Here is a 25629-nt window from a genome sequence, read left to right on the forward strand (position 1 = left end):
TAACAAAAAAACTCTCTGAGTTGAGAAATGCAAGCAGATGGAAAAACTATTATGTAAATGCATGATTCAGAGTTTTCCTAAGGAAACAATTTGACCTGAAAAATCTAAAACCGGAATTAGGCCACAACACAATGCATGCCAAAAGCCTGATCCTTACTCCTTGTTGGAGTGTTCTTCAAAATTGCTCAAAGAATACTATTTAGAGGTTTATGAGACCCCCCAGTCCAGATGACTTACTCATTTGACTTAAGTTACAGTGCCATCTACTGTAGTAATAGACACGAGAGTCCAGATCTATTGTAAATTTTATTTTTTATTCTAAAATTTCCCTCTCCTGCGCTTATTTTTCATTTATCTTCCACTGTAACTGTAATCAAATCAATCCATGAGTTTACAAGCACTGAAAGTCATATCATATATGAATATAAATGGAAGGACATTCAGAGTTAAAACAGCAAAGTTAGAATACAGTCTTAGGAAATCAGACAGACATACAAACTACAATGAAGACTTTCTGGGGGTGTAAAAATCTTGTTTCAGAGTCCAGGATGGCCAGACAGAAGGCTTTTTTTCCTGTACTCTGCTCCATTGGATGTACTTTCTCCTAATCTTAAATTCCTCCCTACCAAAAGACATGCCACAGAGTTGAATTCTGTGCCCATCTGCCAGAGAAGGGATGCAAAGTTGTAGATTACCATACACAGAAATCCCAATGCCCCAGTACAATGTGCATACCTGAAATATCCCAGTACATTAACATCGCAATCTCAGAGACAGAACTGGGCATGAAAACCTTGTCATTTTGTAGATGACTGGAACATGCTAAAAGGACAGCTGTTAGAAAGACTTCTCCCAATTCAAGCAAGATAAAGACAGATAGACAGTAGTGTTCAGAGATCTTTCAGGCACATGGGTATCATGACTGGGACATAACCAGCTCTTGGGACAGGTGCAGTTTACACACAGCTCACGATTTTGCTGCCCATGTTCATTGTGCTGCTGTAGTCCGGACAGCTGTTCAAAGTAATCAATGATATGCAATCATCTCGTTTTTCTACATTTGTGAAATCAGAGGTAATTATATTCCAGAGGCTCTCATGCAAATACGTAAATACATCACATACCAGAAAATGAAGAAAAAGCTGCTAGCACTATTTCTGTGTCAGGCTTTAGTTTTCTAGATGCAAAGAAAGAAACCAGGACCCTGAAAAGTGAGAATATAATTTCTGTTTATACTCTAGACCACCTCTATTAATTTACTGAACCTGCAGCCAAACGGTATTTCATATTTTCTCAACACCTTTGCTTCCAAGTAAAGTCAGAAGAATTCACATCCAAACTGCTCCTGGTTGCATCACCAAACGTCAAATTTAATACAAGACTATACTGCTTTGGGTCTCAGACTGACGGGGCTCCCTTCTCTTTGCTCTCTACTTCTTCAGCCTGCCCTTCCTGCTGCTTCCTCAGACCTTTTGGCAGCTGATAGTTGCACTGCAAAAGCTGCAGAGATTTACAGCTGGTTAATTGCCTCTTTCCAGTGAACTGCATTGTGTACCCTGCTCCTTTTCACTCGTATTGTGAATGATTCCCCTGTTGGAAGTTTTACTGAGCAATGGAAAACAGACCTTAATAAAACACATGATACTGTAGTTCACTGAGAGGTTGTCTCATATAAAGACTGATGCAAGTTGGTTGTGTCTCAGATGGGGCCTCCTAAGGACTTAATTCCATACCAGCTGGTTTGACACTGGGCTTTTTAGTAAGCTGGTATGAAATTTGTTACTGCTTGAAGGCACTCCTGTTTGAAAGTCGTCTCTTCAACATGTTTATAGCACATATACCTAAAGGAAAAAGAAAAGTAATTTTTCACTGGCTATAGCACCAGAACTTCTGGGGGAAAAAAAAAAAAAAAACAACAAAACTCAACGAAGCAGACAAGCTAAGGTGCTAAACAAGGCCCCTTTTTCACCGTTGTTTGTAATCATAAACCAGAATCACCACTGAAAGAAGTCACCCTGCTGTTCCCAGGCCCTTGTGTGTGCAGCCCCCACCACCTCCACCTACCCACACAAAGGATCCTAAAGCCTCATGTCAGCTTTACTCTTTTTTACCATTTTGACTCTTTTTACCATTTTTGCTGCGACCCAGTCCACCATGGTCTACACAAGTTAGGGCTTTACTGCTAATTAAGAGGGTGCCAAGCTGTGCAGAGGGACTTGCAACGACTTTCTTTACAGCTGGACCCCTCCGGAGAATGTCTCCTTCCTCTCCACACATCCCTGGCCCTTGGTCTTGAACGGTTCACACATAGTACCATTGTGGCCCCAAGTCACAATTGCTCTTTTGTCTGCTTTTCCTCAGTTCGAAGAGTCTGAAAGAATGGGATGGCCATGTTGCACCTTACCAGGAGAGGGTTTTTATTGCATGAAACAGTGAGCATGTATTGCATGCTCTGTGATAACATGGGCAGAGAGAGCATTGATAATAGGACAGAGGGACCCAGAATTAACAAAGTCTAATCTGTCCTACCCAGTCAGGGGTATTCAGGATTAAATTGTATCGTGAGCCAGTCAATGCACACAGGGAAACTGCAGACAGAGGAGGAGGGGTTGCAGAAGGCCAGCTTCATTTCCTCCAGTGGCAGTCTCCACTTGAGCACTTGGAGGACTTCATCGGCTCTTGGAAGAGTGCTGTGAATCTCACAGCAATGATAATTAAATTATAATCTTAATAAACTTAATAAATTATAATCCAATAAATTTATAATCTTAAAGAAAGAGCATGTAATTCCAAGGAGTTAAAACCTGCTGAGTTGGCTTTGGCAAATGTAAAAGAGGGGTGAGCATTGGTGGGAATCAGTTCAGAAAATAAATCACCTAGTTTCAGTAAACCTGGGCTCTGTTTTACTGCTCAGGGCAGAGCAATTGAGTCTCTATCATGGATGAAATCCTGTCAACTAAAAGCTGTTGCAGTTCATCTGTTCGAAATTATATAGTGGTGATACTGAATCTTTACATGTTCAGCCTTGGGCAGAGAATATCACTTGGAGTGTGTGGCAGTAGACAGCAACCTTACTGCTTCTGCTAAAAAAAAATTTTTAAAAAAATAGTGAGTTTATCATCAGAGCCAATCATTTTTAGTTGCCATAGAAACAGCCATTAGAGCCATTTTAATGTGGCTGACAAACTGCACATTTTCTGATATGTCTTGCCTTTTTTCCTCCTTTTTTTTTTTATTCTTTCATGTCTGATTTTTAATTCAATGCAAAATGTCTGACGGAGACATAACTCCTACCTGAAACACAGATACAATTTCTTTTATTTTTGTCTGTGAAATTCTCCATTGCTCCTAATATATATGTGCTCAGTTCATAATAAAATTATATATTTCGACTTGAAAATAAAGAAAAGGAATAAAGACACACATATAAAACAAAATTACAATTATAGGTACTGGGTTTTTTCTCTTGCAGTAAAGTATTGGATTAATACTAGGATGAGATCTTTCTTCTAATAGATTCCCAACTGTTCACCCAGTTTGCTCCTCTTCAGTTATCCCAAATAGATTCCAGCCACAAACCAGGAGTTTATATTTAGTTACTTCAATTTTAAATTAGTCAAATTACATTTTTTTTGTGATTTTTTTCATTGATTGAGGTGTTCTTCCACTAATTCTGAAACTTTCTAGGTTGTTTTGGTTATTTTTAGTAATGATATCTTGTGGCCTCACACCTACAGGAAGACAAAAATCAATATTTTTTAAAATGTCCATTCATTTTGAGCGACTCAAGAATATAAAGATGCTAAATTTCACCAGTGTTTCCTGACTACTGCTGGTACTTCAATGACTGACATTCCAGATGTCCGATTCTCACAAATTCAATAGGTGCTTTTGGAAATTTGAGCTCAAATGTCTCCTTTTGATTAAAATAAATATCATGGTATTCTTACCTAACTTACAGAGGGAGAGTTAATGAATGAATTGTTATACTTGTAAATTATATAACAAAAACAGATTTAAAGTGTTGGGAAAATGCTACATATTTATGAGCATTTTGTGTGTTTTATGTGACTCAAAATGAATTTGGGCTAATTCAGAATGAGACCTTCTATCCCAGAAGTTAATTATTACATATGCAAATTCTTAATTCCTAAGATACCCTGAAAATTCTTAAAGAAATAACCTTGTTGAGAATAAGGAATACTTTTCTGCCACTAAGCTGTTAATAGCAAAAGGATGTTCTATTCAGACCCATGGAAACAATGCTGAAGTAGTCCTTGAGAGAGGCCTGGGAAACCAAAACTTTGCTGTATGACATGCAAGTATTCTGACAGTAAGCCTGGTGGTATCAGCTCAATGGTGCACATGGCTTTCATCAATTCATATTCTGCTTATTTGCTTCCCTTTGTGGTGTTTAAATCTAAACCTCTGTCCTGTAACAACTGTAATCAGTGCACACATAATTGTTTCATGGTGTAGGCAGCAGTTGATGCTCCTCCTCTGGGGCAAGTCTCTGATTTGTAGGGCAGCAAGAAGATGCCGTGGGGCTTACAATAGTTATTTATTTGTGGTATCCTCAAGACCAAACCCCCTGGCTATCTGTGCAGCCTCATGTCCCTGGCACTCTTAGTGATTGTTGGAAGGAAAACTTGACCCTTCATTCCTCTCTGCTGTCTCTGCAGGCAGGATGGTCCCTGTGAAAGCTGCAAATGACAGGACGGTCCCTGCTCCCTGTAGCACTTCTGCAAAGGTACCTTGCACAGCCCGTCCCACTGCACCTGCCTACCATACCCCAGCACAGCCACTCCTGAAAATGTCAGTGGTACAAATGGAACAGCCTCTTCTCAAAATCTTGGTGACATAAATGAGACACTCAGCTTTTCTGGTGCAATCCCAGCAGTGGGAATAGGGGTTGGCACCTGCTATACCATCCCTGTATCAGGAGTGATGAGCTCACAGAGGGCACAGGCAGGGGCATGTCCTCTCTGACCCTTGCTGTGTGCTCACGTGAACATCACTCAGCAGAGCTGCAGAGATGTGGATCAGGGCCAAAGTGAGAAGGTTGGCCTGCTCTTTGAATAAGATACATTGCTTTCCAGTTCCAGACTAATTCTGCTTATTTGTAACACAGCAATGATAGATACTGCGCCTCCTGAAATCTGGAAGTATTCGAGTTTAAAAAAACCCAAACCTGAATATTATGGAGGAGGTTTCTCTGAAACTCTAGCTCTAAACAGCTGAGCTTGACAAAGAGGAAGCCTGGAGAACAGACTTGTGCCAGCCTGTGCTCAAAGCACTAAGGCACATACAATGCAGGAGTGAGCAGTGGAGATTTTATCCAAATTCAGAGTGACTCCTGGTATCAGAAGTCAACAGGAACGATGTACCAAAGTTATCCTTGAGCTTAAATTCTTTGAAATATCAAAGAACATCTTAAAGTGGTCTTCATGCTGCTGTTCCTTTATTGTATATGCATACAGCCAATTCAGAGAAAGATGTGTTTAATGCAGTTAACATGTTTAGGAGGTTTCAATCAATTTAGGAGAGGAGTTGAACTGCAGAAAGGTATTGCAAAAAATCGATTAGTGACAATCTTCAGGGTAAAAATGAAATTTTGGAGGCAGGTTTTTAAACAAGGCAAAGGGAAGCTATCAACAAACAGGATGTGATATTAAGTTGGAAATTCAATTTCATACTTTTTCTGAAAGTAACTGAGCCCTCTGATTAGCAGTTCATATGAAAGTGGATTCAAATGAGGCAATTGAATTTATTACCACCTTTTGCACTATACTTACCTTCTCTAATACACTTTTCTGCCTTGAGGGTTAGAATATGCATACCATTTGCAAATCATATCCTGATTAGCCATAATTTTCAACCTGGCTCTAAATCATCAGAGAGTGAACAGTTGAATCAAGAGAATCAGCAGACTGACAGGCACTTATAGAGGGGAAAAAAGATGGAACACAATGCTCACATGTATATCCCAAAACAATTGAATACCTATAAAAAGACAACTCTGAGCAAGCGATGAATAATGCCAGCTATTTTCCAACAATAGCTATGTCAGTAGGAGTTCTTGTAGATGCCCTTTGGATGTAGTTTTATATTACACTTAATCCAATCTAACTGTGAGCTGCAACCAAAAGATGAGGTAATATTCCCCCTTTCCCAGCACAAGCTGTTGTTACCTTTGTGGAAACACAATTGTCTCTTTTCATGTCAGCCTGCAGTTATGCAAGAGTTAACAAAATCTGAAATTTTGGCCTCTGAAAGAAAATATGCAGATTTGTGCCATTTGCCATCTCATTTTGAATACAACTTTTTTTTTCCTCAATTTTTGTCTGTGGAGTTTTATAAACTAAGGTATTTCAGTGGAAAAGACAATTTTTTACAGCTTAGAGTGTACAGACTTTTACCATCTGGATTACTTTACTGGGAGAAAAACAATAAAAGGGCTTGCAGAGTGGCTCCAAAAGGATTTGGAAAGATCAAAGCCTTCAGGACTACAAATAAAGGAACAAAACATATTCATTGCAGTTGGACTGATATAGCTAGGACACAAGTTCATACAACAAAACATACACTGCATTTCTCAACTAAGCTGAGGTCTCTTCTGATTTTGAGCACTATCCTGATTAACACTGCACTTTTTTATAGCTTATCTTTTCATTTTGATGCCTATAACATTACTGCATGAACAGTTTATGCTGATATTGAAATAAAAGTCTATTTGAAAATTCCTGCCCCATTCTCAGTCTTGATTCCTCAGGCAAATTCTACATAAATTTATTTTTTTAAATATAAATATGTATTTTTGCCATGTTGATATTGGCAAGGTTAATGTTTAAAAACGCTATTATATTATATTGAAACTGATTCTGCCACTCTTAACTAATGTAATATATTTAAATATTTTTGAGATAATCACATACAATACAAAGGGTTGGGAAAATAGCACTCCTCCCCTTTGTCTGGCAGCAGGAACATCCTAGTAGAAAATGGTCTGAAATGATTTGAAGAGGAAGGTATGGAGAGTTCTGTTTGCTAACAAGATGTGTGTCACAAGGTCCTCAGAGAACCATTATGTACAGAATGAGGATTATATCTGAATTTGCATCATTAACAGCACAAGAGAACAAAAGAACAATACACAAATAAATAGGTTTTTGTGTATCCATGAGAAACAGGGACCTGTAGGCTACCTTCTTTTGCAGAACTGCTACAGTCCTTTTTCCCACTTCTTTTGCTATTAAGGGAGCTCCAGCTGTTGCCATCAAACAACAGAACACCCCAGGGTGTGAAAGAACAACGGAAGGAAGACACCAGTTCACCTGCTGCCATTTATTCCCATGGTTGGCTAAGGGTTTGGAAGGTGTGTGATTACTTCATGAGTAGTGGCTCTTGCTGTCCCAACAAAACTTAGGAGGACACTTCTCCAAGACCATGTTGTCCTGCCAAGAATTCTTTCTCTTATGATCATATTTGTGTTTCAAGTCCTGCTTCACATCAGCCTCCTACATTTTGTCTAAATAATTTTAATGTGTACAATGCATAAAGCATTAACATTTTCACTGGAGTGGATCAACTCTGAAGTTGCTCCCTTGAGGCACAGTAATTCACAAAAAAGCTATTGATGACCAGAAGAAAGAGGAAGACACATTTAGTAAGTCTACTCATGGAAAGAATGAAAACACAACAGAAAATAAATAGAACAGCTTGCATAATATTTAGTCTCCTGCACTGCCTACAGAATTTGCTTAGTAATACACATACAAGAATAAAAATTATCATAATCTATTCTGTAAAAGACTGTGGACAATAAATCTAGCAAGTCAAACTATTAAAAAAGGCTCCAAAGTGGAAAAGCCCCCTGAGCATGAAACACAGCATATGGGGGTCCAAGGGCTTCACTGATCACCTTTCACTATCACAAAGAGCAAAGCAGAGGCTGATGTCTTTTCCTGCCTCCTCAAAGGCCCCAGATGAGATCGCTCAAATGCTAGTGGTAATCCTTGAGGTGGTTCTAAGGTGATGATGATGACTTTTTCATTCATATTTCATTTCCTCACCCTTTAAAACTATCTATGGATAATACTCAGATGAATATAAAACATGCAATTGCACACGACCTACTATCCACTGTTACTTTTTAATCTGATTATTAGGATAGCAAGGGCTTAGGTTTTCTTGATTTCAGCAATTTTATTTAGCATGGCCAGGAGTGGTAACTGTCACAGTTTATTCTCTAGTATAAACTAGAACTGTCCACTTTATTCTCAAGAGGACTAGTTACTAAATCAGTCCACCATTAGGCAAGTATGTGAACTCAATTAGATCTTAATACTTTAACAGTACCTGTATGGATTGTGAGAAATCCAGAAGATTGAATTCTCCTTGCAAAACCAATCAATCATTTCATTCACCAGCAACTTGTGCATTCACAGATGAGAACATGTACTTCTAATCTGTGATCAAATGTAGTAGTGTAAATCATAATCATAACCAACTCTAGAAGTTCAGTTAAGATGTCATGTTTGTTTGCTCCTAACAGCCACCTCTAAAATGTTTTTTTCAGGTGATACTCCGAACTTTACCAAAGGGCTTACAATCTGCTAGTCCGTCTAACCAGGAAACTCCAATAAAAACAACCTTAAATGTAGTATTTCTGTCTTCCAGAATTAACAGCAGGAATGACACAAGATCTGCAGCTGACAAATTTATCATGTCACAAGTTGGATAACAACACCAGGAATAACCCAAGCATCTCCATACCTGAAATATATCTAGACTGTCAGCAGATGTGCTCCACAACATATCCCTTGTTTTGATCTCTGATTGTTTAGCTATTTTTTAGTCTATTCATATTTCTTTTCCAAGGGCACTTCAGTGTGGGATTGCAACATAGACAGGGATGATCTGCACACAAGTCCAGGACCCAAGATGAAGTCAGGACACTGGATGCTGATCCACACACTGTGAAGTACTAACAGTCATGAAACAAAAAATTTGAGTCAAGCTAAAAATAACATTTTGATTCATGGCAGTGATGTTTTTACATTATTTTAATTCAGTCTGAGAAGCATGGGCTTCTTATTGTCAGCTCGTGATAAACTAAAAAAAAAAAACAACAGGTTTATTTTTGGATGTGGAACATAATGTACAAAGCAGAACATAATCTATTATGTAGAGCATTATGTGCACTGCGCTTTATGTACCAGGAGATGTTGTTTCTAAAAATCACCTGGAACTTAAACATGGATCTGGGTAACAGAACATTCATTCAAAATTAATTTGAAGCTGTCCTGCAACCTTAACAGTCCTGAATGCACAACAAAAATAAACAAAAAAACTAACACCGAAAAAAAGAACAACGCTTGATTTGAAGAACAACACTAATTATCTTCACTTTGTGATGTTAAAAGAGAGCTCCGCAGCAGCACAGCGGAGGGCCCAGGCTAAATGCAGGTCTGCGTGTGCCTCTGTTGTGTCCTTTCCGCACGTTTCATCGCGCTCCTGAGCCCAGCGCGCCGCTGGTTTGAAGACGCAGCACGGCGCTCATTTTTCAGCCGGTAATTACGGTCCTGGGCTACTGAGCGCTGTGACTGCGCTGGAGCTCCCTTCCTCGGAGCGAGGCAGTGCGGCACAGGAACCTGCACCCCGCAGCATCGACACAGACCTCCCCGCCAGGCACGGCACGGCACAGCCCCCCCGAGCAGGGCCGGGCCGGCCAACAGCGTGAGGCGGCCCCGGCGGGCGGGGAGCGCCCGGGGCGGGCCGGGCCGGGGCGGGGCGGGAGGAGCGGCCCGGCGCTGGCCGCCGGCGGAAGCCTGGCCGCGCCGCCGCGGAAGTGACGCCGCGCTCCGCCTCGCCGCTCCCTCCCCCTCCCGGCGGCGGCTCGGGAGCCGGGCGCGGCTGGCGGCGGCCCCGGGTGGGACCATGGCGGACGGCGTGGACCACATCGACATCTACGCCGATGTGGGCGAGGAGTTCAACCAGGTACGCGCGGCCCGCGGCCTCGGCCTCTCCGCTCCGCTCCCCTCCCTCTCCCGCCTTGGTAGCCGCGCCGCCTGCCGGGCCCTCAGCGCGGCGGCCGCGCCGCCGCCATTGTTCGGGCGCTCCCGCCGCCGCCGAGCGCGGGGCTGCGCGGGGCCGGGGCGGGCGCGGCCTCACGCCCGGGCCGCGGGTGCCGGCGGCGGGCCCGGCCGTGCGGAGAGCGCGCCTGGCGTGAGAGGCGCTGCTGCCGGCGGGCTGGACGCGCCGGGGGCGAGCGCCTTCCTTCCTTCCCTCCTTCCCTCGCTTTTTCGTTTCCTACCAGCCTTCTTCCCTCTCTGCCTTTCCTTCTCAGGGGCCGCTCCAGAGGGCTCTCCCGCGCCGGCGCGGCGGACGGGACCCTCCCGGATGCGGCGGGGAGAGCGGCCCCTTCCCGCCGGCGGCCGAGGGGAAGCGCTGCCATTGTTCGCAGATGAATCAAAAAGCCGCCGAGCGGTGGCTGCTGCTCGGCCGCGCTCTGCGGGGGAGGCGGAACCAGTGCGGCTTTATTCTGCAGCGCTGGAGAAAGTGTCGGGCTTTTTATGTTTTCGCTTTTTGTTTCTCTTATTGGTTATTGTCTTCCATTTTAAAAAGTGGCGCAAGCCTTTTTTAGAGGACGACTTCGTATTTTGTTGAGGAAATTCGGATGAAATAAACAGCTTTTCTGGATTATAACTAGGCCACTTTTATAGTTTTTTGTTGGTGGTGGGTTTGGTTTGTTTGTTTGGTTTTGGTTTTTTTTTGGGGGGGTGGGGGGTTTGCGATGTTTATATCAGTTTTGCATGCCATCTGTCCTGTTAGCGGGCCCTGCTCTTCTCCGGGTTGAGTTGCCCCAGATTGCTTTGTTCCTGCCCTAGAGCATAAATAACCGGGAACAACTGGACTTGCGGGGCCCGGCTGTATGCCGGCTTGCCCAACAGTGAACTGACAAATAGGTAATGGCTTTGGGATTCACAGGTAAATTGTAACTTTCTCAGCAACTTGTAGCGTTCTCAGAAGACTAGTTCTTCAGATGTCGATTTATACGGTAATTCCAAGTATTAATAATTTCGTAAAGGTGTACTATGAAAGAATGCCATACTAAAAGGAGATGATGAAAAGCACTGATTTGCTCTTAGTTTGTGTGCATGTGAAGGTTTCTCCCTTACAGTTGAAGACCCACTATATGAATTTAAACAGGAATGAGCCCTAGGACTGGCACCATTTAGCAGAAGAGTACATTTTTTGAGATTCTGTGATAGCTTGAATTTGGTTTAATCAATTCTAGATAAAACTGGCAACAAAACAAAATTTTCGGGGACAAACCCTTGCTTGAATCTGGTAGTGTTTGTGTAAATTCATATGTGCAGAAGCCCTCAGAGTAGAGCAACTATGTGCTGTAAGTATCGTGTGAAGAGATAGTGCCAGAACAAACGTGATGGGGATGATATGTTTCACTCACACAGTCCTGGTCTACTCAGGTCGTCATTACTGCCGATATTCTCTATAACCATGGTGGTATGAATGAAGAAAATCTTGTGATAATTTAGTTTAGCTTAATCCAGCAGGCAGGAAACCCTTTTGCTTTTTTCCCTGTATTCACCCCAGCTGGTTCCCTGTTGGATTTGTGTTTCTGCAGTCTGTTGCTTCAGTTCATAAATGTTGCAAAATATAGGGCAGAAAGGTGAGAAGAGGATAGTGCCCTTTTTCCATCAGCCTGAATTTGAGGGTTTTGTTTGTTTGTTTGTTTCAGGGGGTTTTCTTCTGCATTTTTGTCTGTGTCACATAGCCCCAAAAAACTGCTGGTCATTCTTTTCCAAATTTCATTTCTGTGGCTTTCTATTTAAAGTAATATTGTTGAACTGAGCAAGTCTTGATACAATATTAAAGTTTTACTATGAGAGATTGATGCCTTTGCACTTTTCATTTCCTTCTGTCATATATTAAAGAAGGCGAGTTGTATTAGTTACTACCACTTAATTCTGACATCATTGAGAAAGGTTGTCTAGAAACTTTTATTCATGAGTTGCTGTTCCTGATTTGAAGCTGACAGCTTGAATAGATAAGATGGAACATAGTTCTGTGGATGTGTGAAGATGACAATTAAGAAAATGCTTTAGGGAGAAAGTGATTTGCATTATTAATTTGTTTATGTAAAGGGCATTTGACAACATATTTGGAGAATAAATTGTCTTTAACTGTTAAATGAATTTGTTTTTTGATTTTCTTGTTCTACATTAACGTGACTTACTAATATTTTTTAAATTGGACTATAGAAACCCTTTCCACTGGTTTTGGCAGTAACAGGAACTGAAGAATATTCTGTGGAGCTTGCTGTTCTTCTGGATGCTGTATATAACTGTATTTATACATAAACTGGGGCAAAATTTTTGTTTGCACCTGGAGTTAACCCTTATTTAGGACTTGTGACTGGATAAATTTCCCTTGGTTGTTTTGTCTTGTTCTCTGTCTCAAGGTACTCATCCTTGAGGCTATTCTGGGATTTTTAAAATGCCTTTTTTCCAAGTAGGAGGAGGGTAGGGATGTTCTGCTTGATTAGTGCTAAATGAACCATAGGTTATAAAGGTGAAATAAAGACCACATAGCCATGGGTTTCCAAGCTGGCTAAGATGGATGACAGCTGTAAACTGTCTTGGATTGTATTTAGTGTTGGTTCCAGGGAGCTGACTAACTTGATACCAGATCTTCTGAGTGAAAATGCATCTTTCCTATTCCACCTGAAGCTCATTGTCTCTCAGGTTACCTCTTACTCTTTTATTAACATATTGTTCATCGTAATAATGTTTTATGTCCTTGGGCTAACAGCTTTAGTCAATTTGGCTCTGACCAATTACATTTTTGTTTAAATTGTGGTTTCTTTTTTTTTGTCGTTTTCTTGAAGAACTTGGCTGAGTAACTTTTCATTTTTTTCTTCTAAGCTGACTTCCCCATCCAGCAGTGTTTTCTGTTTATTTACGGTCTCATTTTGAGATGATAGCCTCATAAATGTAGTAGTTCCTGCATGCATTGCTTGTGCCCTGTTGGAAATGGGTGTTGCATGGAATATTTTACCTTGAGCATCTCCCTACATGTTACACATCTTGCTCTTGAAGAGACTGAGATCTGTGATGCTTGTTAGAACTGTTACCTGCATACAAATAGCTGAGGATGGCATTCTCTCAAGGGCGGAAGACCTTCAGTAAGGTTGGGGTGCTTTAGCAAATATCAGGGTGTGGTTTTATACGCAAAACCCTGCAATATTGCTGTGTGGTACAGAGATAATAGCTAGTGCAGGCCAGTTTGGGTCTGACTTGAGGCTGCCTGCCAGTTTGGCCAGCAAACTGGGTTGCTTTTTTATGGTCATGAAGATTTGACCATGGTTGTCGAGTTCCCTGATGAGCTTTGCATTTTCAAGCTTGGGGATTTTTTTCCACATGTGCTCGTGCATGTAGTTAAACAGTAAAAACTTTCTACACACGTATACATACAAAAGTATTTCTGATCAGAAAGAGGATGCAAAGAATTTAAGGATATCATGTTGATGCTGTGGAAAAGGTGCTTGCTTTTTTTATAGTCTTAAAGAGTGAACTTGGATAGTTGCATTGTGGATATGTGTAAACATGCCTGTAATGATTTATTTTGATATTTAAATGCTAGCAAATTAGGAATGAAAGACTTTTCATTTTGTATTATGTAACTGGATAATAAATCTGATTTAGATGGAATAAACAGTTAAGAGGCTAATTATCTGAAAACTACAGTATCTTAGGAATGTGTTAGTGACTGTCTTGACTTCAGATCTGTGACACAAAGGAATTTTTTTGTGTGTGATAAATAATAAAAGATAGCATTTAGTGGTCTGGGAAGACATACCTTCTGTATATTGGTAAATATCAAGCTTCAGAAAAACTTCAGACCTTCTTATCTGGCACCTGTGAACAGTGATACTACTTATGTTTAGTTTGCATTTTTGACTACTTGTGAATTTTTAGTTATTCTTTGTAACTCTGCGATTACTCTGTAATTTTTAGTTACAAGGGATCAGGTTGCTTAGATTTTAGTGTTGTGCCGGTTGTAGGGCCAAGAGCATTTGGGCTTGTAGAGTAAATATGAATCCTGTGGTTGAACAAACTTGTCTCCTTCTGCCATAGGCAGTTTGCCACCTTAGAAATATCAAATGCTGCCTTTTTTGTTAATGTTCCAGTTTGTGTGTTCAGACAGTTAATCAAGACCAGAAAGATTTTTGTTTTGTCTTTAACTTGTTATTCTTCAGGACCAACATTTTTTTTTTTCAGTGAGGATACTGATGTGTTTAGAGTTTTTGACCACAAATATGGTAACTTGAGTGAAAAAAGCGGGGTAAAGCTGGATAGTTTAGTTTTTCTTTCCCCCCCCCCCCCCCCCACAACAGTAAATATACTTCATGAAACTTTATTTACCTCACTGATTTTTTAAAATGTGTTTTTGGAGGCGTTAGTGTTTAACTCTTAAATTGGACAAAGTTCTGCAGCAAAAGCAAGTCTAATAGGGATATGGACAGCTTAAAGAAATTTTGCTTAACAACAGCAAAAGCCATTTCCAAAACAGCATTTGCAAAGGAAGTAAATGGTTCTCTGCAGCTCAGAGGAGTATGACCACTAAGTTCCAAAAAGAAAATACTGTGTTACGTTTGTCCCTTCTGGATATAAGTTCTTTGTGTTCATGGCTTTCATATGGGGATGTTTCACCCAATTCCATCTATTAGCACAGAATGTGGAATTTCAGTCCTGATTTTATGATGAAGTATTTCAGACTGTGATCTAGTTAAAACATAGACTTTGGAAATGCATTGCTGCCTGATTTTCTTTTTGAGGGGACCAGAACAGCAGTGGTCACTTGGTTTCTTAGCCTGTTTATCTACAAGATTGTGAGTTACAGTAATTGAGGAGAAATAATTTCTCTTCATGCTTGATGTCCTTCTTGTAACTAAGGAAGTTGGAAGAGGTCAAAACTGCTGAGACTAGAGAAGTAACACTTCCTGTACTTTTTTCCTCTTCTGCATCTAGGAAGGAAGGGTGTGTTTAGGTAAGTTTCCACTGAACACGAATGAAGGAGAAGGGGTTGTTGGCTCTTGTGCAACATCTAAGGGGACACCTCTCTTCTGTCTACACTTTGAGTTGCTGGTTCAGATCATTCTTAATCATCTAAGCACACACCTTGCTGACAGACTGGTAAATTAATTAATTCCATGCTGGATGCAAAACCAGCGCGATGTGAGAAGAAATTCTAGTGAACAACATCATGTTTTCTCTTGTCTTTATGTAAATTAAGACACTGATGCTATTGGGCCTGCCCTGCCCCCCTCTCAGTTACTTGCAGACTCTGCTGCCTTAATAATTCTCTCCACTGATGGAGACCTGAAAGCCTATATGATACAAAAGATCTGTTTGAGAGGAGTTTCTTGTCTCTAGGGGAGTGCAGGAGTGCTGTGGACTGCTGCCCACTCTGGTGTTTTGGCAATGCTGATCTCAGGGAGATAGGTTAGTGTGTACATACATCTGCTCTAAGTTTGGTGATTGTGTTTTTGCATCTGTCTACCAAGACTAAGTTCTACTTCCCTGAAGTCATCATTCATATACACAGATGACTAGGGTTACTCCACATTTAGTAGAGGACTTCCTTAATTGCCTTGTGACATCAATGTTAATCCAGCTGTAGGATGTCATGTTTAGGCCTGTCTCAGGCAGTTCTGTGTCCCTGATTTCATTGGCTATGGTGATTGGAGGAATCAAGGGGAGAACTGGATAGACTAGGTGAAATAAGAAACCCTTAATTTAATTGTGATAAGCTTACCTTTAGAGAGAGATTTTTCTATTTAAGTTTATTGGGACAATGCAGTTTACTGAGGATTAAATGTACTTGATTGACAATGCCAAAACTCAGTTTACCTGTCTGTTGGATTTTTTAAAAAATTAATATTATTTGTTTTAGTTGCACTTTCCCTGTATGAGCAGTAGTTGATAATATTTTTACATTTTCAAGACAGTGGATCTTTTGATCATGGTTGTGGGTATCTTGTGTTTACAGCACATCGCCAGCTTTGCAGCCTGCGTTTTGTGGAATCCAGCTTGGTTCTCTCTAGGTGCCGTGTATGGTACCTTGAACTATTCTGTCTAGGATGCTTCTGTGAGTTTCTGGATACAAATTCATAGTGGATGCTGAAATATCTCTGATACCAAAACCTGGCGAGGCAGTTTCTGTTCTGGAGCCGGGTATGAGAGTGCAGTGAACTGGGGGAAGTTGGCTCCGAGGGGCGAGAGCTGCCTGTGGATGGGCGGAGCATTGCTCGGCGGGTGCTGGGCGTCAGTGCTGTGGTTATGCATCGCTTGACTCACCTGTGCATTATTTCATCTCTTTTTGTTGTCTTTTCCATCATCACCGTTGTGATTTTTATATTTGACTTTATTTCAGTTATTAAACTGTTCCACTCTCAACCTATAGGTTTTACCTTTCCACTGATTCTCTTCCCCTGTTCCACAGGGTTTGGGGGATGGAGTGAGCAAATGCCTGTGTGGTACTTAGTGGCCAGCTGGAGTTAAACCACAATAGCCCTTTCTTTGTCACCCATCGTGGGGCTTGACAGGTTGAGGAAACAACAAATCTGACTAGAACACTCTAGAACAAAATTGTTGTAAGCATTTGTTATATTAGTTTAATAGTTGTTGGATACAATGTTGATTTTATTCTCTCAGTTGTTCTGCTTGTTCTCAGAGCTCCATCGTTTATCTCCTTACTTCCAGTGTGTGCTCCCTGTTGTGCTGTTAATCAACCATGGGAACTGGTCTAAGGTTATTGTGTTGTGTTTTAATATAACCAGTCTGGTCTAGTGGAAGATATTCCTGCCCAAGCAAGGGGTTTGGAACTAGGTGGTCTTTAAGGTTTCTTCTAACACAAGGCATTCAGTGGTCCTGTGAGCACTGGTGTATGATACGACAGAATTGCTGGTTGTGAAAGTAATCTGTTACTTGTACTCAGCTCTGCTGTCATCTTTGTACTTTGTGAGTGATCTATTGGAAACTATTAATGATTTCACCTTTTACCTTTCATCCTCTGAGAGTTAACCTGTGGAGGTGATATGATCCCACATCTTACCCTTCTCTGCCAGGCTAATGGCAGTAGCTCTTAAACATTTTGAATATCCTTGGGATGCTGAAACAAGCATGGCCTATTGCCAGGAACCATGATTGTGTGCCAGGTCCTGTTTAGGGTTAGACAACTATTTGCAGCTACTCAAGCCCTGTGACAAGGCACTGTGACTACTCAGACCTTGGTGGCAGGTGCTGCAGGTGCTCAGACCCTTGCAGCGGGTGATGCAGCTGAACCAGAGCACCAGCCCCTGCCAGTATCAGCCACCCCTTTTCACCAGAAGAAATGGACGCAGGAGAGCTTGTTTAGTAAAGGAGAACAAAGCAGGGCCATCACAAGAGCAGGAGGAAGAGGCAGAACAAGAGGCAGCCCCTCAATCTCTATCCCTGAGAGAGCCGTGGCATATGCAAAGAGATTTCAGCCGTCACCCAGGTGAGCAGGTGATCACCTGACTGCTTGGCTGCTGGGTAACAGGGCTAGGAGCCTGGAATGAGAGAGTAGGGAAACCAAGCAGCTGGGATCATGTTCTAAGGAAGGGGGCATTGACAAGGCAATTGGCAAAGGGCCCCAAGTCCTCAGCCTTTGGGAGGTGACTCCTGTGGAGTGTGAAGGAAAGACATCCCTTCAAGGCAGATGTTCCATGTCACCCAGGGTCACCACAGAGGTATCCAGTACCTTTGTTATGACCCAGACAGTGCACAGTCACCCACAGACCCAGAAGAATTCCAGTGCATGTGACCCTTGTGGCAGAAACTTGTCCAGTGCATGCCATTTTCATATGCTGGGTTTGCAGGAGTGTATGGATCCTGTGGCCTGGCACGTCAGCCCCACAGGAGTGGAAGGCTCTAGTGCACAGGGTACCCCAGTGCCATCCAGCTCTGCCAGGGCAGAACCTATTTCTGGAAAGAGTGAGAGGGGGAACCCAACAGCTGACTGAACTGGGGGCTGAAGTGAGCCTGACTGGGAATGTGTGGCAAAAGCAGCCCCTGTGTCTGGCCTGGAGGTTCTGTGCATGCCTGGCATTGGCTGTCTTAGGAGAGAGTATTTCAAGGACTCAGAAGTGTACTGGTGGGTGTTCAGTACCACTGCCTTGGAGGTGGAAGAGGTTAAGCAGCTGCCTGCCTTGCTGTTCTCTCAGAGGACCTTTCTGTTTGGCTTGCTGAAGGTCACAGAACAGGTGCTGGTCGTTTTCATAGCATTGCACCAGCAGCAGCATTGCACCAACTGAGACTCCATGATTCCCGTTCAAAAGCTGATAAATCAGCTGGAGAGTTAAGCAGTGATCAGCAGGACCATACAGCCAGTGTGAAAGTATAAGGAAGAGTAGAGACTAACAGTGAGCTATGGTGGCCTGGATGAAGTCACACTGTGGCTGAGTGCTGCCATAGTGGACCTGCTGGAACTCCAACATGAGCTGCAGTCAAAAGCTGCCAAGTTGTTTGCCACAGCTGACATTGCTAATGTGTTTCACTACCTTTGACAGGCCACAATTTGCTTTCACTTAAAAGAATGTCCAGTTGACCTGGAATGCAGCACCTCGGATTGAAACATGGCGCTACCAATTCCATGGAGTGATCCAGACTGCATTGGAACAGAGCGAAGCTCTGGAGCACCTGCAATACATTGATAATGTCATCATGTGGGACCATATAGCAGCAGAAGTTTTTGAGAAAGGGAAGAAAATAGTCCAAATTATTCCATAAACCATAGTTAGGTCAAGGGACCTACGTGAGAGATTAAGTTTTTAGGAGTAAAATGGCAAGATGGATGTTGTCAGATGCCAGTGGATGTGATCAACAAAACTGCAGCAATGTATCCACCAACTAGTAAGAAGCAAACACAAGCTTTTTTAGGTGATGTGCGTTTTTGGAGAGTGCACATACTCAGATTGCAGTCTAATTGTAAGCCCTCTCTATCAAATGACCTGGAAGAAGAATGACTTCAAATGAGGCCCTGAGCAACAGCAAGCTTTTGAACAAATTAAACGGGACATAGTTCATGCAACAGCCCCCAGGCCAGTCTGGGCAGGGCAAGATGTAAAAATGTGCTCTATACTGCATCCAGGGCAAATGGCCGTACCTGCAGTGTCTGGCAGGAGACTGCAGTCCATCTCCAGTCTTCTCTTCGGGAACTGGGGATACAGAATATCTGAGGCTTGTACTCCAGCTGAAAGAGATATTGGAGTCTAATCTAGGGGTTTGAGCTGCTTTGGAAGGGATTGGGAGCTCCTCCAGCTCCCTGGTGACTGCCAGTGCTAATCTGAATGTTCAAAGGGAGGGTCTTCTCTACACTTCATGCAGCTGGTTCTACATGAAATAAGTGGGTTGCAGTGACCATATAATAAGCTCAAATAGGAAATCCCAGTGGCCCAAGAATCTTGGAAATGATAATGGACTGTCTAGAAGACAAAGATTTCAGAATGTCACCAGAGGAGGAGATAGCACATGCTGAAGGAGCCCCATCTCAGAAAATGAGATGCAGTGTACCTAGTTTATGGATGAGTCCTTCTGTATTATAGGGAAGCATCAGATGGAAGAACATCGTGCCCAGTACATAAACTAGTGGGAGTTGGGTGGAAAGGGCCGATCACTTCTCAGGGATTGGCAGTTTATTTTATTTCAGTTTTTAAACTGTTTTACCTTTTTCTGATTTTTCTCACCCATCCCACAGAATGGTTGGGGACGGAGAAGTGAGTGGTACTCACTAGGGGGGGAAGCAACTGTGTGGTACTTAGTTGCAATCTTGGATTAAACCATGACAGTTCTGCATTCTGTGGTATACAGGTCTGGCACTAGGGTTTGTGGATTTTTTGATTTCTGCTTAGTATTACTAGTGCAAAAGTATTGGAATGGAAAACAGTGGCCAGAAGTATTTTTTTCTGCATAAGTTTAGAATATAATAGGAATCATAAGAATTTTATATGTTTTGATGTGGATGAAACCGGTGCTTAGCTTTTCAGCAGGGATGGTGTGTAGGTGGTCAATAATACTTCCTGTGTCTGTGGAACATGGCAATTATCACAACTTTTGCTTCAATAAGTTTTAAGAGTAATATTAATTATAATCTTTTTTTATTTTAGGAGGCTGAATATGGTGGGCATGATCAGATTGATTTATATGATGATGTAATTTCTCCATCTGCAAATAATGGAGATGCTCCAGAGGATCGTGATTACATGGATTCTCTTCCACCATCTGTTGGGGATGATGTAGGTAAAGGAGCGGCACCAAATGTTGTCTATACGTATACTGGAAAGAGAATTGCCTTGTACATTGGAAATCTCACTTGGGTAAGTATCTTACTGCTGTTTAGTTGTAGACAGGAATTTTAATTATAGATGTAACTATTTGAAAAGTTTTTGTGCTTTAAAATGTTTTCTATGAAATACTATGAGTATCAAAACCCAGTTTTTGTTGTTGGTTTGATTTTCTTTAATTTTAATTTGTGGTTGTGGGGCCATTCGTCCTTTTATCTGAAATTTGGAGAGCCTGTCTGGACCTGTCATGATGTCTTAAGAATCAAGAAGGTCTTTGGTAAATATAAACTTCAGTGTTTCTGTCATGTTTTAAGTGTTATGAAAGAATATTTGTGCTACTATGTTCTTAAGGTTTTCAGAGAAATAAATGAAAGAAGTGAACAAGTTTAAACTATTAAATACTTCGTGCCTTTAAATACTTCAAGGTTACTGAAAAACCCAATTTTTAAAGTAAACTCTTGCTGAAGGTTTTAGTTTAAAAGGACGTTGAAGGTTCTCTGGGATTTTCTTGAAGTTACTTCTCACATTTTTCCAGGGCCTTTTCCATCGGCAGTGACTCTTTCAGCATAACTGTTTTCAGGTATTTGTCTTGAGGCTTATTTCTCTGTCCAAGAAGAACAGGTTTATGATAACTCACAAAGCTGCAGTCGCCCTTAGGACAATTACCTTTATTAGAATTAAAGCATTTTAAAATCAATTGCAGTTAAGCAAACAGTGCAAGAGCTGGTCAGTAGCTGAATTAGGTGGAGCTTTTATCTGTTTACATGAAATCAAGTTCTTCAAGGCCCACAGATACAAAAATATATTTTAAAAGATAAAAATATGAGTTTCTTTTATTTTTGATAATTTCTTACTGTGGGTGTTTTTTTCATTAGTTATTACAGTATTTCAGGAGCTAATAGGTAAGTAAAGGACTTGATGATTGACTTAAGTTGTCCCATTTTGAAGTACATGAATGGAGTCAGTAAAATGTGCATGAATTAGCTGAACTAATCGTTGAATGGTAAAATAAAAATGACTACTCCAAAAGTCAGAATATATTGACAGCCTGAAAAAAGTATTTCTCTGGATTACTTTCACATACACACACTCAAAAATCCATGGAAAATTTAGTTGCCCTTTGCCCGATGTTATAGATAAGCTCTCATAGTTGAATATTAAAAATATTTTTCAGTGGACAACAGATGAAGACTTAACTGAAGCAGTTCATTCACTGGGGGTAAATGACATTTTGGAGATAAAATTTTTTGAAAATCGTGCTAATGGCCAGTCTAAAGGGTAAGAACTTGTCATTTGTTTTTTCTGTGTGTGGACTGAAGTTTGAAAGGGGAACGAGTTCTCATTTTTCATAATTGTCAGTCTTTGAACTGCTCATCTTAGCTTATTGATCCTGAAATGATTTGGCATGTAATTTCATACTAATGACTTGAATTTCAGGTATAAATTTTTGTGATGGTGTTGCGTGTCTCATTATTTTGTGAGTTAAAGCTTATTGGTCATCTTCATTTAAGACCATTCCTGGATTTTTAGTTGGTGTGGTGGTGATGCTTGTTTTTCTTCAGTGTAAATGCTGTTCCCCCAACCTTCATTATTAAGTCTTTCTTTTCATCTTTATTTTCCATTAACTGTTTAAAGTAAGTGCTTGAGCCCATTTTTCACTGACAGCCTAAATTCCACTGCATGAATGTGCCTTTCTGTCTCTTTGGCAGCAACGAGCACGCAGTGTATGCTTAATAACTTGGTCATATGAATTCATTATGTAGTCTGTTGATACTCCACCAAAAAGCTGCCTTTCTTGTGGTAAATTTTGATGTATCTTGTACTTGCTCTTTGGTTTCCTTCTTTTATGTCCTAGGATAAGTTATTTTATCTGTTCTGAAAACTGGACTAAAATCTCTGAGACATTTTCTGTGTCTAGTTGTCAAGTATTCTTTTGCTTACTGTGTGTAATCTTTTTCATGACACATCAGGATGTCAGAAAATGAACAAATTGTGGTGTAATTTTTTTTGTTTCCTTTCAGGTTTGCCCTTGTGGGTGTGGGATCAGAAGCATCCTCCAAAAAGTTGATGGATTTGTTGCCTAAAAGAGAATTGCATGGGCAGAATCCTGTTGTAACCCCGTGTAATAAACAGTTTCTGAGTCAATTTGAAATGCAGTCTAGGAAAAGTAAGCTTTTCTTAAGTGCTGTCTTGGAAAAGCAGAAAAAGTAGAATGGCAAGTTTTTAGCGCAGCATCTTATAATTTCTACACAGTTTAAAATAGCCATAAAATACTTAGAGTCCAGATGAATGAGGTTGTATCTTTGTTTAAAGAAACCTCTTCATACACTGAAGAGCTGCTGCATTCTGAAAAAAGGTTGGAGCTTTGTGCAGCTCTTGTCTTAACAGCTGGATATGCTTCCTCAGTTTCTTGTGAGTGTAATTTAAAAAGTGCAAAACACAAGAGCATTTAGAAATTTAACATTTGTAGACAAACTGGACTAAATTCTGATGTGTGGACAGTCCGTATTTATGATAGAACGGGGAAGAGAGGTTCCATGCTGTACTTCAGCACCATGTCTTGTGTTTCCCAGTGTGGCCTTGGGCTTCATGGAAGTAAGGACTGGCCGTCTCTCCAAATCCTCTTCCTTTAGTGTGAGGCATAGTATTTTAGCAAAGAATGCTTTCTTCCCCAAATGCATTGGGTTTGGGTATGGGGAGCAAGTTGGTGCTCATAAGGTCATGCCTTTTAGCACTGCATGAAACTTTAGACCAAGTGTTGAAATACTTTAACCTGTTTTGATCTATGTAATGAAATTTTTGCTTTTCCATTGCAGCCACGCAATCTGGCCAGATGTCTGGGGAGGGTAAAGCTGGTCCCCCAGGAGGAAGCTCAAGAGCAGCATTTCCACCTAGTAACAGAGGTCGGGGCCGTTTTCCAGGTGCCATTCCAGGTGGAGACAGATTCCCTGGACCGGCAGGGCCAGGAGGGCCACCACCGCCTTTCCCAGGTAAAATTATGCATATATGGAGTTCCAATCTTACTTGTGTTTCAATGTGGCTTACTTATTTGGGAGATGATAAAGATCAAGGCAATTCAGTAATGAGCCATAAGCAGTGTTCACAGCTAGATTGTAGGATTTGACTGTTCCTTTGTTGATATTCAACAGAAAGTTGTACCTAGTAAATTTGGTAGCAAGACAAGAGCTTTTTTAGATACATTCTTTATACTATGTCAATATACATATTGAAGTATGAAAAAAAGTTTAAATAGATCATGTTAGCAAGTAGATTTGACTTTAGTGTAGTGTAGTTGAGATTTTCTGATTTGCTATATGTGCTGAGAATGCCTGTGTTGCAGAGTGTAAAGTAACTAATTTTCTTGTTTTAGTACAAGTTTGCATGTGATCAGAAATTCAGCTTTGATTCATGCCCACTGACAGGTCAGTTAGTAGGCACTTAAAACACCAGAAATTTGAAGAGGAGGTCTTGCTGTTTAGTTAGGTATCTGATACAGAAGAAATATGTTGAACAGTTAGGTTTGCACTGTAGTGATGTTCTTTTTTCAGCTGACATATTTTTTAGTAAATGTCATTCAGTAATAGATTGTCTACCAACAGTCCAAGGGACATAGTCAAATGGAAAAAAACAGTAATGAGAATCTAAAAGAAGGTTTGGATACTGCATTTACATTACTTTCTCCAGTACAGCTTCTCCCATATTTTTAGTATGTATTTTATCTTAAGACCCATGTGAAAGACTAGCTGCACTAAGATGCAATGTTTTGTAGCTTTTGTGATCTTCTTGTGGGTTTTGGAAACAACAGCAGGTGATGAAATGATTTGAGGAGGGGAGTTGTCAGTGTTTAAGACAAGGTTCTTTTCCACATGTCTCTGGATACCTAGTATCAATAGATACAGATAAGTTAAAACTTTTCTAAGCTACTGGACCTAGAGCAGGAACACAACATGTCTTGTGCATGTTGCACAGTGTTCAGGGAGGGAGGGTTGGTTTCTTTTTTGTCATTTTTAAGAATAAAAAAAAAAGAAAGAATTTTTAAAGTTATTTCTTTGTATTTATTCACTCAATTTTGTTTGTCTGTTTTGTTTGTTGTTTTGTTTTTTATTTTAGCTGGACAGACTCCCCCACGTCCACCCTTAGGTCCTCCTGGCCCACCAGGCCCACCAGGCCCTCCACCTCCTGGTCAGGTCCTCCCACCTCCATTAGCTGGACCTCCTAATCGTGGTGACCGTCCACCACCACCAGTTCTGTTTCCAGGACAGCCTTTTGGTCAGCCTCCACTGGGGCCACTTCCTCCAGGCCCTCCACCACCAGTTCCAGGCTATGGGCCACCACCAGGTCCACCACCTCCTCAGCAGGGTCCACCTCCACCTCCGGGTCCATTTCCCCCTCGTCCGCCTGGCCCTCTTGGGCCACCCCTGACTCTTGCTCCTCCTCCACATCTCCCTGGGCCACCGCCAGGTGCTCCACCACCAGCACCACATGTGAATCCAGCTTTCTTCCCCCCACCTGCTAATAGTGGCATACCCACTTCAGACAGCCGTGGCCCACCTCCGACAGATCCGTATGGCCGACCTCCACCATATGACAGAGGTGACTATGGGCCACCTGGAAGGTGAGTTCTTTTTGTCTAATGTGTTTGGGTAGCAGATTTTACTCCTCTTGTTGGAAGCATTTGATTTTTCCCTTTTAATGCAAATGGTAGGAAAAATTAGAAGTAGAGCCAGAAGGGATCCCACCAATCTTGTAGTTTGCCCTTTTAACTTCTCCAAGGGAATAAATCTGAGAAACATATTTGTAGCAGGAGGAAAATCCTACAATGCAACACCAGTAATCTCACTTCCCTTTTCAGCTCTGAACTGTTTGTCTTCACTGTATTTGGCAGTCTCATCATTCCATGTGTTCTACATATAAACTTATATATCACTTCTTATGCAGCAGCTTCTGATTGTGCTTTTGTCTTAACTTGAAATTCTGACTTCTACCTGTATCATCGTGCTTTGCAGGCTGCCTTTTAAGAATGCTCTGGAGTTTTCTTTTTTGAATATGTGCATATGTTGAGGTCATACCAAGCTCATACCATTTTCATCTTTCAGCAGCATTGCTTGTCCCCTTTTCTTCAGGATTTAATTAGAACTTAGTGTTTGTCTTAAAAGCCAGGTGTGAATTTACTGCAAGACTTTTACCTTCCTTTCCTGTCAAGATGTTTCCGTTCATTTGGTGCGTTCTTGCTGTGT

General features: G+C 41.3%; 1 protein-coding gene across 6 annotated transcripts in view; it reads left to right on the top strand.

Moving 5' to 3' along the window:
- Positions 1 to 9871: 9871 nt before the first annotated feature.
- CPSF6 (cleavage and polyadenylation specific factor 6) overlaps positions 9872 to 25629 on the top strand; it is a 34272-nt gene continuing 18514 nt past the window's right edge. For all 6 annotated transcript variants that reach the window (XM_066183219.1, XM_066183218.1, XM_066183220.1 and 3 more), the window contains exons 1-6: positions 9872 to 9999; positions 20216 to 20425; positions 21567 to 21670; positions 22414 to 22559; positions 23209 to 23382; positions 24503 to 25007. In XM_066183219.1, the coding sequence (XP_066039316.1) occupies positions 9940 to 9999; positions 20216 to 20425; positions 21567 to 21670; positions 22414 to 22559; positions 23209 to 23382; positions 24503 to 25007 (1199 nt within the window). In that variant the 5' untranslated portion in view covers positions 9872 to 9939. The remainder of the gene's footprint in view (positions 10000 to 20215; positions 20426 to 21566; positions 21671 to 22413; positions 22560 to 23208; positions 23383 to 24502; positions 25008 to 25629) is intronic.

This window comes from Chamaea fasciata, unplaced genomic scaffold, assembly GCF_029207755.1.
Source record: "Chamaea fasciata isolate MVZ Bird 193981 ecotype frontalis unplaced genomic scaffold, bChaFas1.0.hap1 SCAF_5, whole genome shotgun sequence".
Taxonomy (NCBI): Eukaryota; Metazoa; Chordata; class Aves; order Passeriformes; family Sylviidae; genus Chamaea; species Chamaea fasciata.